Source organism: Symphodus melops, assembly GCF_947650265.1.
Source record: "Symphodus melops genome assembly, chromosome: 6".
In the NCBI taxonomy this organism is placed as follows: Eukaryota; Metazoa; Chordata; class Actinopteri; order Labriformes; family Labridae; genus Symphodus; species Symphodus melops.
Window position 1 is genome coordinate 20438609 of NC_136696.1, and position 16169 is coordinate 20454777.

Genomic DNA, 16169 nt, shown 5'->3' on the forward strand with positions numbered 1-16169 from the left:
GATACAACAACAACAACAACAACAACAACAAAAGCCCTGTTTTGCTTGGTGATAACTTTATAAGCCATATGTTGAATATTTGGCAGCGAGTCCTTCCAACAATCTCCAATCCTTTTGGCTCCCCATGCATGTGTAGCAACTCAGGAGATGTAATTGATTCACTGAGCAAGAGCTTTGTAATGTGTGAAGTCAAGGCAAGAAAACGGAGTGTATCATCCCAGTGCATCTCCCCTCTTCACCGATTTGTCCTCTCCTCACGCAGGCTCAGATTGCCTTTCCTCGATGTAATCAGAGCCTGTCTTTATTCTGTATGGGGGAGGTTGTGTTGCTGCTGCCACTGTCAGTTGGATTCTGCTTCCTGGTGAATCTGATGTCTGCTTGCAATATGGTGTGGCGGGAAGATGCGGCCGGCTCAATCAGCCAGAATACTCCTGGGATATTCTCCATCCCCAGCCCCTGTCAGAGTGAAAACACCTTGCGTTTCACCATCTAATGTGGCAAGAGCTCGCTGCATGCTGTTCATGCCTCTGTAGGCTGCTCTTGCCATATTTGATGCTGCAGCTGTCACTGCCAGTGCTTTGAAACCAGCTCCAAAGTATTGTCAGTTGAATCCTTGCTGCTGACTATTTTTGTACATCGGGGCTGGAATACGAGCAGCTTAATTGGCTCTCATCGCTGCATCGTTATATTCAGCTAAAAGACACTTGTGGCAAAGCAGTTTAAAAACGGAGGGGAAAAGTTTCAAGTGTCTTTAGGGTCATTAGCCACACTTGGTTGGAGACGTATTGCACATTGACGGTTAAAGGCAGCAACGTCTGGTAAGAGAGCAAGGTATTCTTAATTCTGTGAATAATGCATGCGTTCAGACTCACATCAAGGTCACATCAGAGACTGTAAGAGGAGACTGTGGTCTGTTGGATCTTCCAATAACGCATAATTAACCAAGTGAGAAAATACACGGATTCCAATAGCTTCAGGCAGACATTAAAATTTTAACCATCACAGGATGCAGGCCTGGATGGCTACTATGAAAGACTGTACCGTTTTTTTTTTTACACTTTCCTTGTTAATTTTGCCTTCCAGCCAAGAGGGGAAATATTCTCGCAGATAAAACACTCCTGCAGTCTTAAATTAGCTTACAGCTTGAAGCGAGCACTTCATACATAATAAATGCAAACTCTGTCATTTTAAGTGTCCTAGAATTTTTATTTTCAGCGGGGGTTTTTTCAAGCTCGCTGTCTTTTTCTGCTTCAATAACTTGCCCATACCAAGACAAATGTGCCACTTTTGTGTTACCTCGCCAGTGCTTCAATGCTTATTCATCTCATTAGTTCCATCCTAACCTCTGCTTCTTCGCCTGTGCTTCTGTCCAACAGCCCATGAAAACAGGAGAAGGGAGAAAACTGAGAAAAGTCATCAGCTTCACCTGAACGAAGAGGCATCAGCAGATACACATGGTATGTTATTATTTTATCTCATACATTTAGGAAGTCATAACGCTCACTGTATGATTATCATCTGCAGCTTATATACCAATCAGAGGGCTCTTTGGTTTCCCTCTGCATCTGTAGTTTTTGGCTTCTGCAGCAAATGATTTCCACCAAATCCAGCAGTGATTCCACTCCAGCAGAGACATGTTAAATCAGCGAAATAAACAGCAGAAAGCCCTTGTTGACAGACTCTTTTCAGTGAGATGCTGACAGCACAGGCGCAAAGCCATTGTTGCCATTAACAGGAGGAGCAGCGCTGGCGAGAGCTGGAGCGTGAAGCTGGTCCTGCAAACAGGCAGACAAGTGCTTTTGTCCCTTTAGCGTCACAGCAGGCCAGCACTGCTCTTTGTTATCCTGTGATTTGCATTGGCATTTGTAGCATTAGTATTCCAGACACAGCTCATGTATAGATTGAGAGGTTAAAGGGGAGTTTAGACCCAGACACATCAGCTCTAATCAGTCATAGCACATAACCAAACAAGCAGCCAAGTTATATTGTATTAAATGTGCAAGTGACAAGAAAAGAACCGCAGTCTTGAGACAGCTTCTTTTTTTTCACTTCATGAAAAGTTCAGAGTTGTTTTCTGATTTTTCGAAGTAAAACAGGAGCTCATTTGATTTGTCTCCAAATAAAGTTTTTTTGAATTGAATAATTAATTGGCATGATACGATTGTATTTGCCAATCACTAGCTGAGTCTTTAGGAGAAATGCAACTTTATTTTAAAAAAAAAAGGTCGGACAGAATCACAAGAATCCAGATACCCAGTTTAACACAAAGGATGAAGGACTTATTTGGGGGACAAAAGAAAGTCAAAATCAAATGAATACCAAAAACTGTCAAGTATAAGCAGCCAACACTGTATATAGACTGTCACAAATTACTGTTATTATGCACATTTATTGATTTTACCATTGTCTTGTGTTTTCAAAAAGTAAAGTCGGTTTTAATAAAACAATACATCCTTTACATTTTTTTCCTTTTGCTCTCATTGTTTTATAGTCACATTGTAACATTGATAACCAGAACAGTTCTTGGTGTTTCCACAGCAGAGAAAAACAAGATGAAAGGCCGATACATTTTTGCTTCATGCAAAGCACGAACACATTTCTGGTTTATTTCTATGCTGTTTGTAATTAGCAATATATGTGATTTCTCTTTCATCTGAGGCTCCCACAGAAACACAAACATTCACGTTTACCCTCAAGGCTTTGTTTTCAATCTTTGCCGTGCACTGGAGTCCCCAGCCTGTAACACAAATTAGGTTGCAAAGTTCCTTTTGCTGTTTTCCTTTTTCCTTTAGGTGAACTTTATGTGAGTGTGTGAAAGTTCGGATGAGTGTGCAGAAAATGATAAAATAGCTTCTAGGCTTTCTTTAGAAGGGGACTGGCTTTATTCAAAGTGACATATGCCCTTGAAACATGGTGTGAGTGATCGTTCATTAGACTAATGGCAGGCCGAGCTGTCCCCCTGTCGTAAAGTGCTCAGCTCTGCTCCCTTTTTTTTCTAACAGGAACTAGTGCTAAGTGGAGACGCCAAACAGCGCTCTGCAGACAAAGGCCACTCTCACTCCATATCCGGGTTGCCGTGGATACCAGGGTCCTTACTTGGGGGTTGGAATGATTCCAACTTGTGTTAAGAACAACACTAAGATATCAGAAAACTTTTTATTTGAGCCTCAAGCCGGTCAAAACTCGAATTATGTATTCCACGATACTGCATATTTATGTTGTTCTTTGTAGGGATTTGGTGACGTACAAACACAACGTGTGTGTTTTGTGCTGTTTTAATGCCCTAAGTGTCCCTTTGTGTTTAATCCCCTGAGGCTAAAAGTGTTGTCTTTCCTTAAATCTCCCATTGTTTACTTCTGCAGAGGCCATCTGTGTTGGAAACACTCTTTATATAGACATTTGGTAACGATAACAAGTTCGGTTTGTTTAAACAGAAAAGGCTCGTTTAAATTGAATATCTATTATTTTGAAGGTTGACCTGGCTCAGTCAGATAACACAATTTCTAACAAACAAGGAGCTGCCATACATTTGAACACTACACAGGATACATGAGTATAATGCCTTAAAAGACATAGTATAATAAGTACAGCCACAAATCATAAATGTACATCATTCATAATTACTTTAAAAGCTTTCAGTGAGACCAAGTTAAGCAGTTTAAATGGGGATAAAAGTCCACAAAGAACTGCACAAATATTTGAATTGTCTCTCTCTTTTGAGGTACAAACATGACACAATAGAGTATAAACTATTGACTAGATTTTTTAGATCATCATTTTAGATCATTTCTGCTCCAATTGAGGGAAAAACCCTCCAAAGAAAGAACAAGACAACAGCGAATGTAGAAGCAGGATTTCAGGGAAATAATTCCCCCTGTTGTCGCCACAATAGCTACCGAGCACTTAGTTGGAATTGAGTTATAACTCATTTTTGTGGAAAGCCCCAAAGGCAGTGTGTCTTCATCCAAACGCAACCCGTGGGAAAAGTCAGAGCCGAGTCTTAACGGGCGGCGGTGCAGAAGTGTTTATGTGCTCATTGTGTGCTGCTACCACATGTCCTCACTGCCAGACAACCAGCAGCCTGAGAGCGAGGACTCCAGGCAATCAATGTATCATTGAGCCTGGTATTGATCCAGTTTGTGTCTTCACTCTGCTAGATAGAGGTGGGACAGAATTAATTGAGAATCTGTGTTTTTAGAAAGCATGGATCACACACTGGTGTTCAATAGAAACCAGAATCTGCTCATCACATGTACTCTATCAGTTCCCCTCCCCCCTTCCAATCAATCTTATCTAAGTAGCTTGACAATTGATTTCACTGTAGGAGTATGAGCAACTGTTAGTCCTGATGGAACAGCTGGATGTAAGCCCAGTCTGGAAGCCAGGAATGTGGCCTGCGGTGCCGTTTGACAACACATGGCCAGTGTGTTTGTGACTGTGCATTTGTTCACTCCGGGAGTCTTCTCTAGTTAATTAGCTTGTTGTTCAGGAGTGTGTCAGCTGCCCGGTCAGAGGACTTCTGCCTTTGGGGATTCACACAAACTCTCTTTTAAACTGAATGGGTCTGGAGGGCGCCACTCGCAGGCTCAGATAAGAAGTGCTTGGGATTCACAGCACGTATGGGAACAATGAACTGAAATGATAAATGGCTTTGCAAGGCAGATAGAATTCATGTGAAACTGCCCTTTTTTTTTTTTTTTGCAATACTTATATATGTACAGACCTTGACAATGCTCACCAATACTATACACGTGCATACAAAAACTGATTACGAAAAACAAACCTCGCTGCAGGATGTTTGTGTCCCAGGTTGACCATCCAACCAACATTTGTACCTTTGCTTCAAGCCTAGCACTTTCTCCAACTTTCTCTCTTAGCTGAGTTTGTATGCTCCGCTCTCTGTGCGAGCGACACCCACACACAGTGTGCCGCGCTGCCTTTCAGCTACACTTTCTCTGTGTGCTCGTTCCCTGTTGTCTGCAAGCTGTATGCTGTCTAAAGCAGCATACAGTGTGCTAACTGCTTAGCATTCAGCACACTTCAAAGCTTCTCAGTGTGACAGCACAGCCCAGGGCTCATTCTCTCCTAATTGGAGGTTCATTAAAGGACATGGTGCGCCTCAGGGGAGCCTTCGCTCACTGCCAGAGGATCCTGTCTTTAGTCGGGTTTTGGGTGTTTACTCGCTGCGGCTGATTTAGGAATTCATGGAGAAATATGAAAATGGGGGTTTAATTGAGATAAAGGTTGATGTGGCATGCGTGCGGTCCCCTCGTGTCATTGTCGGAGAGTATATTAGTGCACTCCAGAGAGAGCTTCAGAGTGACATCCAGTAGTTGGATAAACACACCTGCTCCTGTTGCATTGAAGACCTGGAAGACGTCCTACATGGTTCAACCACAAGTGATCATTTAGAGGGGTCAATGACATTTAAAGGGGTCAAGTTCCAGTCATTAAAATCTCAACGGGGTTTCAGTATATTAATGATTATTTGTTATGCAGGCTCATGCTCAGGATGAAAGGGACTGGCTGGTTATTGGAGGGCGGGGGTTGAGTGTGGCGACAGTTTGGCGAGGAGCAGACACTGTGTCCTTGTCGTTGCTGATCCATTTGTCCAGGGCGGTGGCCTGCAGATCAGGGGAATATGGACTCACTTCATTAATCCTGCTGAAAGTGTCAACTTCAAGGAGAACCACCCAAGGGTGTGCTATTTATATATGGGGCACTCTGATTGTGGGGCTACATCTTGCTTATCTTTTAATTACAGTGAGTTGACATGACCATCATGGTTGATTGTGCAGAGGCTGGACAAAGAAAATATGGTCTTCTGAGTTTATCAGGAAAAGTGCCTGTAGCAACATTTCAGAATTCCTCTCTTTCATACTGAGAAGAATTTGGGTCAGATGGTTTTGCCCTCATTACTGTGCCGAGGCTTCTTTCAGTGCTCAGACGCTGAAGTATGATCAGTTCTCATTTATCCACAATCTAACTTAGCAATGGCAGACTCCGCAAACCGCAGCTGCATGCAGATCCGTTTTGGCCCGGAGTAAACAATGGCATCTTAGTGCCGTTTGGCATTTCAGGATATCAGTACAGGAGATGCTGCAGACAGCCGATTGAGTTGGCATTTATGCGATACCTCAGGGCGCAGTCTGTCTCTCAGATTGTCAGATTGTGAATATAAACTGTATTTTCTGAATAATAAAGTCTCGACATAAAGCAGCTTTCTTATTGCTGTGTGTCAGGCTTGTTTATAAGGGGTGGGGTTTTTTTTGTTAGTGAACAGAAACCGAATGCTACACAGCTTCTTACCTTGACACCTTTTTTTACTTAGCAAGGCAGCACATCTAAAGGAGATCTGTCTTTCATCTCACAGTCATTTGTCGGCGTTGTTTTAAGACTGCAGCTCCTGGAGTGTGAACCACGTTCCCCATGTCTACATAATGTTCTCTGCTAAATACTCACAGAGAATTAGCGGTCTGATATCTGCAGCTGGGCCGTGATCGATGAGGACCTGCGATCCCATGGGAGTCATGGGAAAGACCAGTTTGTTTACTCTGCACTTTCTCCAGGGTCTCTGTGGCAGTTTGATTTATGCGATGCTGCTTTGCACCGCAGCAATGTTATTTGGCCTGCATGGCTAGTAGTCCAACTCATTCTCGAGCAGCAAATGAATTTGAATGCAGAAAAAGAAAATTGGCTCCTGATCTGACAGTTGGTTCAACCTTGAGATGGGAGCGAAGAGCGAAAGGGTGAAGCTGGAAGAGAAATCAGACGTTTTGTTTGGAAAATGAGATGTGAGCTCAGACCTGAGAGTTTTTCCAGCCGGCCCTTTCCTCCCTCTCCCTCCCCATTTCACGTCCCCATCCCTTGCTCCAGTAGATACAGTTTACACTCTGCTCAGGGGGCCTAAGACTGACTGTGGAGAGCAGGAGGGATAAGAAAAAGCCTTTTTCGGATGCTTTCCTGTGAGATGGTAATGTATGCAAATCCTAATTAAGACCCTTCTGTGCCCCCATTAGGCCTTTCAGTGGGGCTTAGGAAAGGGACGGGTTAATTAAAACCCATCTAGGGCAAAGAGGCTGTTGGTTGCTCTCAGAGCACCATGAGCAGAGTGATCAATACCGAAGCATATCATTATGATTTAGAGGAGGTGTTTAACCATAGCTCTAAATCAATTTCCCTACGCCTGGAGAGGAGAGGAAAGGGAAAAATAATAAGCCCACAGGATGGTGAGAGGAGGAAATGTTCTCATTCTGTGTTAACTCGCTCCCACAGCAGACAAAGACTGCCTTCACATCGTTAGCATTGTTCAAATTTATTGTCTCCACATTTTACACAAGCCTGCAACAAAGACAAAAAAAACTTTCTCTGCAGCTCGCAGCGCATTGAAAATAGAATCAGAAAGGAAGATATGAAACAATAAAAGAAAAAGTGACTACAAACAGATTGGGCTATGATCTCTTTATTCACACAATAAATACAGCCATTTGAGAATACCATGTTTGATGCAGAGCTTTGGGGGAGATAGTGTGTGTATGTGTGAAAGGGTCATGGCTGGCTCGACGGTTAAGGCCTTTTGCTCCTTTTAAAGACAGACAGAAATCAAAACTGGCATGATCGATCATAGCTGAGCTTCAGTGCTTACTCAGAGCAGCAGAGAGATCAACCAGTGGAGCTCTCTGACAGCACAACAGGCACTGGAAAGGCTGCCTGAAGATTAGGAGATTTCATCTGAGGGATGTGATGCAAAGTACAGAGTCAAAGGAAGAGAAAAAAAGGCATTACAAAAAATCCCTACGCAGAGGAGCCAATATGTTGCTGCTGAGATGTGTAAACCTTTCTAAAGTTCCATAGAGAAATTATTTTTAATCCGCGTGTTAGCTTCCCTCAATCCTGGCTATCACTGCTGCAGAGCAAATAAATAATGACTAGTACAGTACAAAGCAAAGAGTGCTGGGTCGTCCTGCCAAATGAATTTTCCTCTTGGACTGAGACTTCAATTATAGCTGCTCCACAGATTGTTTCCACTTTTTTCCTTTTTTTTTTTTTTTTTTACAGAATATGTGGAAATTATTCCTTAGACGACTCCTCTCCTCCCTGAGGGGAAAGTCTGGTTCATTTTCAGCTTGGTAGGTTAAACTGATGCTTCAATGCAGCTCTGTGAGGCATCAGGTACTTATAGATGTACAGGGTTCAAGGATACTGAGACACCTTATGTTGTCCCCTAATGCAGGAGAAGCTTTCTTCATTAACCAGGAGTGCTCCCCAACGGCTCCTCATCAAGGAAAAGTGTTCATGGCAGGCAGAGGGCTCCTGCCTTCTATTACATTAAGACCATGGTGACGACCATGAGTTGTTTGTTAATGCACACAGAGCCCTAGTCAGGACTTGCGGATCTTTATACTCTGATATGGGCCGTCTGACTTTGAAGGCCAATCTTTAAATGACACGAGTTGTCACAGCGTGTGGTGAAATGTGTGGTGTCAGGCTAGGTTGACACAACGAAGCCCAAATGTAGTTACTTTGGGATTGCTGGAAATCTGTAGTGGGTACAGTGCGCCTGAGGGAATGAATTCAAGGATTTTCAGCTGAAACTGGTCCAAGTGAACTGACAGGTAGGTGTGTGTGTGTGTGTGTGTGTGTGTGTGTGTGTGTGTGTGTGTGTGTGTGTGTGTGTGTGTGTGTGTGTGTGTGTGTGTGTGTGTGTGTGTGTGTGTGTGTGTGTGTGTGTGTGTGTGTGTGTGTGTGTGTGTGTGTGTGTGTGTGTGTGTGTGTGTGTGTGTGTGTGTGTGTGTGTGTGTGTGTGTGTGTTGAATGTTTGAGTTGCAGAACTCATTAAAACTATGAGCAGGTTTTTGCAGAGTATTATTTCTTGGCAGCCTTTCCTGAATGCAACGTGCTTGGGAATGCTGGGAACATTCGGCAAGGTTGGCTAAGTGCTAAGTTGTTTAATGTTTTGGTTGTTTTTGTTCCAGGGGCAGGGAGAGGCTTCAGCACGGGGGACGACCATGGAGGGGGACTGTCTCAGCTGCATCAAGTACCTCATGTTTGTCTTCAATTTCCTCATCTTTGTAAGTATATTTCATCCCTCTCTGGAAGACATTTAGTCTGCCTATCTCTGGTGATTCTGTCAATCTAATGATGTGAGATGGGCTCCTGGCTGCCCCCTGCTCCACTCTCTAATGGAGCCACATTTGCATTTCATTACACAGAGGCAATCTTGATTCTATCAAATTCTCCTTTGATTAGATTTTAGTGTGCTGACACACATCTGAGCCACACAGTGCGGTGAAGACTTTGTGACTGACACCTGAGTGTATCAGTCCTGATCAGACAATCAGGAGTAATCCCGTTAGTGTGAGCCTTTGAAATGGGGGAAGGGCTCAGAGTAAGAAGGTTTGTCTCTTTTCCTGCTTTATTAAGCGCAACCAAGCCGTTTAGAGACTCTACTTCGACGTGCCTGTTCGAAGCTGGGGTAATAATGCAACCAGCAGAGCAAAGAATGAACTTGGCTGTTAACATCACTCAATAACAACCAGTGTTTTACACTCCGAGCGCTTTGTTCTTCTATTTGGCCTTTTCATATTTGAAACAGACACACTTTTAGATCCCAACAATCTTCCGAAATGGCTAACCCCTAACCTCGTACCACATCCGCCACCTTCCATACGAAGACATTAATTTGCAAGAGCACAGGTCTCCCTTTGATATGAAGAAAGGGATAGTGGGAGAAGTATATAAAGCTCAGACACACACACACACACACACACACATTCATGCATCAGAACCGTCTTTTCTAAATCACGAGTCACCCCACGGTGGCTGTAGATATGGATTAAGGGAAAGGGAGGATGGGAGCGAGAGGGGGCTGCAGTGCATTACTACAGCAGGTTCGGGGGTTAGTTCAAGCATGGTAGATATCTACACCTGCCCCCCACTGAGGCATTAAGGCTCTGTAGACCTTCAGCCTTTTATCTGCCTTCCACTATCACACAAACCTTTCAGAGATTTGAATTACCTGCATGTTTTCCTCAAAAAGAAAAATGGCACAATTTTATTTTCCATTATATGACAGCTTGTTGAATTTCTTTGTGTGTCACAGGAGATATGGAGCTCTCCTCTGAGTTCCCATTAATTTTTTAAAATGCAGCCAATTTCTGTTTTGTCTAACACGCGTGTTCTCCTTTCTCCATCAGCTGGGGGGCTCTTTCCTCCTGGGAGTGGGAGTGTGGGTCCTTGTGGACCCCACAGGCTTCAGGGAAATAGTAGCAGCGAACCCCCTGCTGTTCACAGGGGTCTACATCATCCTGGGCATGGGAGGCATGCTTTTCCTTCTCGGTTTCCTGGGCTGCTGCGGAGCCATCCGTGAAAACAAGTGTCTGCTTCTCTTTGTGAGTGGGCTGATAAATTCAAAATGTAGTTCTGTTTCTGATCTTGTTTGTGTGCATGCTCGCTGATTATTCTGTCTGTCAGTGTTTTGACTGTCATGTCTGAAACTGAAAACCAAAAGAGCAAAATGCCCCTCTCCTGCCTTCATGCTTCTAGCCTCATGCATTATTAATACTGAGTGAAGCGGGCACAGCCAGAATGTGATTTTTTTCAAGTGACTGACTTTTTCCGACACTGAACCACCTTGTCCTGCTTCTTTTTAACTCATTCTTCTCCCTTATCTTATTGTAGTTCTTCATGCTCATCCTGCTCATCTTCTTAGCAGAGCTGGCTGCTGCCATCTTGGCCTTCATATTCCGGGAACATGTAAGTATTCACTTCATATTTGGTTGTACAGTTTTTGAGCTTACAGACCATTATAAGAGCACTCCACAGATGAAGTGTTGCACTTGAAGTGTAGTTGCACTCTTGGTAAACAGATATTACCCCTGCAGTGACATTAACCTGTGCTCCTGTCGGCTTTTTTCACAGCTGACCAGAGAGTACTTCACCAAGGAGCTGAAGAGACATTATCAGGGCTACAACAACACTGATGTTTTCACCTCCACATGGAACGCCATCATGACTACCGTAAGGCCACAGAGCACACGCCAAGAGCTGACATACTGTAGCTTTTACCAACTCATCACTTCCACCAGTAGACTGCAGAGACAGCAATGTTTTGGCAGCAGGGGGCTATGTTTTATAGATACAATCCTTGACATTTAGGTCAATATTCATGCTGGATTGGTGCATGGACACACTGGACCACAGACCAGTGCACAAATAGGCACTCAGCAACAAGGGTATCTGCTACTATTCTCTTCTCTTCCTCCCATCAGTTTGACTGCTGTGGGGTGAACAGCCCAGAGGATTTTAAGGACAGTCTGTTCAGGCTGATCAACCAGAATCACATGGTGCCAGAAGCCTGCTGCCAGCATGCCATTCAGAACGGGGAGGTGGCCTATATCAGCCAGGAGAAGTGCCTATCAGGAAATATGATGTTCCGCCATAACAAGGTAACTTCTGCCATCAACGACTGAAACCTCCCTCTTTCTCCCTCCTTCCAAACCTCCAGCGGGCTTAATTAGAGCTCGAGACAGTTGAGGGGTGACATCCAGGGGCTTCCTGACTTCTCCATGGCTGATTAGTGCTTCTTGTGAGTGTCATGGAAGGCCATCTTACAGTGTGTGGAAACAGAGTATGTGTGCATCCAAGTGTGTGTGTCTGTGTGAGTGTGCAACCTTTTGCAAATTGGTATTTCTGTAGAGCATACAGAGGTGCAAAAGTAGAGGATAATAACAGTATGAATATGTGAAAATTAGGAGTGCTTCACAGTTCAGCATACACCCACGCACAGCCCTGCTTCCAAGTGTGTAAAGAAAAGAAAGCCTCAAAGTGAAATGTAATTACAGTGAAAGCTGATAGGAAGAGGTTTTCACTGCACTTTCCACCTGTTGTTTTTCAAGCCATTAGAACAATGTGAATAGTCTACAATGTGTGTCTCTGTTCATTCACACAAAGAAGCCTCATTAAAAGGCGCTGAGGCTGGAAGTCTGGCTTCCACCTCTTTTTAGCTAGGCCTTTGTTCAAAGCCTCACTAAATTAAAGCTGTGATGTTACTTTAATTTTCTCTGTAATTCTCCTAAGTTTATTGCCTGCTAATCCTCTGCTGAGTGTAACTTCTTTGTGTGTCCACAGGGCTGTTACACTGCTGTTGTTGACTACTTTGAATTGTACATCTATGTGGCTGGAGCGCTGGCCATCGTGGTGCTGACCATTGAGGTATGATGAAGGGTTTTCAATTTGGTGAAGAATTCACTTTCCATGAACATTATCTTTGTTTCTCCACCGATGTGAATATTCATTTTGGAAATGTAAAATTGAGCTGAAGCAGAGAGCTTTTACCCTTGTGTGGGGCGCTTTATTTGGCAACACCACCATCTAGTGGTGACATCTGGTGCTAGAGAACATACATTTGATAGGCTGCTTTGATTTCAGCATGTTTCTGTACTGAGTGATGTTTTTATTTCACCTGATGTTGATATTCATTGCCAGAAACACCATCATACATACTGCAACTTTTTTCTGTTTGAATTGTACACGATGTTGGGAAAACAGACTTGCAGTGATTCTGATACTAGTGAAGTGCTGAATGGTAAATTAATACTAAGAAAATATTAATGAAAATGTGGCGTAATGGCTTTAATATTGTCATCACAGGTTAGCCAGTTTTTGGCAAAATGCATTTAGCTTTTTGTCAAAATCTGTGAATATGAATCAAGGGAGGTAGTAGTACACTGCTGTTATGGTTTAAAGTGTTATAGTTTGTATTATTTCAATGTACTAACTATTATTTTTTCTGTCTCTTCCTCAGCTCTTTGCCATGGTCTTTGCAATGTGTCTCTTCAGGGGAATCCAGTAGAGCTGCTCCGTGAACTTCTTTCTTTTAAAGGGAATTCAGGAGAGAAGAAACTAAAATGGACACTTGTAAATTTGTTGATCTGTTTTTCTATTGGCCAATTGGTAGAAACAAAAACTCAGACTCTTGTACTTCACAGCTGGACTTTTGAGGTACTGGGTGGCAAAACATAGGACACACACATATACATACAGAAAGCTTAGGGAAAGTAGGAGATCAGAAACAAAGCTGATGTTAAAACATTTGTGTGTGAAGTGGAAACAGCAATTTCTTTGGACCAGGTCTAGCACAGACTGGTGTAACGTGGACGAGCATGAGGACCAGGTGAAGCCTAAGCAGAAGGCACTGCACTGACTTTTGGATGAAGAATATTTATATTAATTAAAGTTGGCTCAACTGTAAATAATGTGTTTTATGTACACTTTGGCTGCAACCCTCCAAACTTTCATACTGTAAACTTCAAAACACTCCCTCCCTCCATACCACTTTTTTTTAAAGCCACTCTTCTTTTATGCTGTATTATATGCTGTGTGTGTGTGTGTGTGTGTGTGTGTGTGTGTGTGTGTGTGTGTGTGTGTGTGTGTGTGTGTGTGTGTGTGTGTGTGTGTGTGTGTGTGTGTGTGTGTGTGTGTGTGTGTGTGTGTGTGTGTGTGTGTGTGTGTGTGTGTGGTTTGCGCGTGTCTGTGTGTCTGTGTGTGTGTGGTTTGCGCGTGTGTGTGTGTGTCTGTGTGTGTGTGTGGTTTGCGTGTGTGTGTGCGTGTGTACATACTTGATGCTCTTTTTTGAATGTGTATGAGCTAGATTGTGAGCATAAGGCTCTTTCTGATCCACCTGATCTTTAAAGCTAACTCTGGTTCTTTTTCTATTTGTATGGTGATGTTTATTGCAGTAGTGGTTCAATGTGGTTTAAAGTGGTGAACTGTATGTGTTTGCATTTGTATTAGATTCTTGAAAAGTCAATGGCATAAATGGCATTCTAAATGACTGATCTTTTGTTGTTTGTTTTGTCTTGCACACTTGCACATTTTTTAATTCAATAATTAACTGTATGTGGGGTGATAGCTGCGAATAATGCGGCTTTACATAAAAGAAATACATACAAGTATGCGGTTTGTTTTACTATGAATGATCTGTTTTTATTGGTAGTTTTAAAATGTTTACATTTGAAATCAAACAAAAGCATGCCTTTCCAGTTTTAAGATTTTTTTTTAATAAGCCTCATGATAAAGTGTTTTTTTTTATTTCAGATGTAAAACATAGTTGTCAGAATTCATATTGATACATTTCTTTGCTGCAACCTTGAGGTATTGGTGATAGGTGTCTTTTAATAACAAATTGTTAATCACTGCTACACCACTTTGACATGAATTTTTGAAATATAAAAGATGGATGTTTTATTTATTGATCGGCCAAAGCATAAGAAAAGATGGCCAGGGTCGATAGAATGGCTGTTGGTGTTATTACGATAAACATGGCATTTTAGAGACAACACATAAGATTTCATTTGGTTTCAAAAAAGGCTCATGTAGATGAGCCATTGCAGCAAGCGTCCCACTTGGACCACAGCGAGTGCCTTGAAATCAGCTGTAAGACTGTCAAAGCCGGAAAAATTAAATAATGACAGCAGGATAATGCATTTCATATTATTATTATTATTATTATTATTATTATTGTCTCACATCAGCATCTGAACAAGATTTAAAACTTCAGGTGGATTTCATTTACAAACTTGTCAAGTTTACAGAATGTTGTTTTACATCTGTCTTCACTGTAATGGAGATATTTTTGACTTGTATAAAAATTACATGCTGCTTTTTGACAGGCGAGGAAAATACAGGGTTGCAGTAATACCCCTAAAGCTCTGCGTTGTTTCTTATAATTTGTTTCCTTTCTCCTTTTAGTCTATGGGAAACACAACAAGGCACAACAAAATGGCCCTTTTCCCCATGTTTGTAAATTATGTTTGTGACCAATCGCTACTGGTTGCAGGAATAGAAAGGCAGCGCAGTTCTTGACTCAGAAATATCTTAAGATCATACACGTTTGATCCCCTTGTTTTTGTGCAAAATGAAAGCTGAGGCAGAGGCTTAAAAGCAGCGTCTAAAAATATGCACATTTTGAGCTGCTTTTAACTTTGGCCTATAGGCGGCAGAAAAACCTCAACAACAACGATGATGATGGATCACACGGTGCTGTAACCATAGGCCGACATGGAAGAGGTAAGTCATGGGCCTTGAGTCTTAGATTTTAGATGTGTCACATTTAGGAGACACAGTAAACAACATGACTGTTAATTTGTGGTCACGTGTCTAACCACTTGGTTAATGCAGACCCGTCGCCAGACCTTAGTCTTAGGGGGGACATATGAAATGCATGGGGAGCACATTTACTAGCAGCCAGTACGCATATTTTAATAATCCTATACTGTATTTGCGCAGCATGCAATCATCACGTTAAACATAACCAACAGCAATATCACCCGGTACACTAAGAAATGATTTTGTAGTCATGTACATTTAACTTAATATATCTGATAAAATGTATTCAATATAAATGCGTCATTGATTTTGTGGCAAATATTTAAGTAACTTTCAAACAAAAATGTTTACGATAGTATGTGATTATTTTGGTTGCATTAAATGTAATCTTTATGTTTATATAATTCTAAATTAAGAGAATTTTTAATGAATCCAATTCAATAGAATTAGCCAGTTTTTAGTTGACGAGCACTTCCTGTTATTTTTGCGCCTTTTTTCTGCTTTTGAATTCAGCAGCTATCGTCTGGTCACAAGACACAAAGAAAGTGCATATAATTTAACTCAACAATTTGATTTTGTTTGGTTGACAAAGGAGAGGTTTTTTTACACTGTTCACAAGCACAAGTGAATACATACTTTTCCAACCGGGCATTATAATTTAAACTGTTAAACTGAAACAGGTAAAATAAAACCACTAAATATATGTATAGGCGTTTTTTTTTCAAAAATTTCCTCTAAACCGGTAGCAGAAGAGAGGAAGAGGTGTGATGCGGGGTCAGGAGAGGTCGTGCAAAAAAAAGTTCTGCACGCATAAAAATATGCATATTTAATTTTTAAGATCAAACATTTACTTCCGAGCAGCATACTGCGCCGATGCTCTGAGAAGAAGCTTAGGAGCTTGGAAAATGAGTTTTCACACTTGACTGTAGAAGCTCCTAAAGTTAGGGCAAATGTGTGTGCTGTGAGAACAGTCGGCATAGCCTGGATTTATACGGATATCCATGGCGAAATTAAGTCAGTAAACCGGCAAAAACTCATCCAGCTTTCAAAAATCCGCGGTA

The 16169-nt window shown here is 42.1% G+C and overlaps 1 protein-coding gene across 1 annotated transcript in view; it reads left to right on the forward strand.

Annotated features, from left to right (window-relative positions):
* Positions 1 to 13834, forward strand: part of tspan18b (tetraspanin 18b) — a 30916-nt gene extending 17082 nt beyond the window's left edge. The window contains exons 2-9 of the mRNA XM_079345332.1: positions 1377 to 1457; positions 8976 to 9071; positions 10197 to 10391; positions 10681 to 10755; positions 10921 to 11019; positions 11271 to 11447; positions 12130 to 12213; positions 12806 to 13834. Of these exons, the coding sequence (XP_079201458.1) occupies positions 1455 to 1457; positions 8976 to 9071; positions 10197 to 10391; positions 10681 to 10755; positions 10921 to 11019; positions 11271 to 11447; positions 12130 to 12213; positions 12806 to 12853 (777 nt within the window). The 5' untranslated portion in view covers positions 1377 to 1454 and the 3' untranslated portion in view covers positions 12854 to 13834. The remainder of the gene's footprint in view (positions 1 to 1376; positions 1458 to 8975; positions 9072 to 10196; positions 10392 to 10680; positions 10756 to 10920; positions 11020 to 11270; positions 11448 to 12129; positions 12214 to 12805) is intronic.
* Positions 13835 to 16169: the final 2335 nt, after the last annotated feature.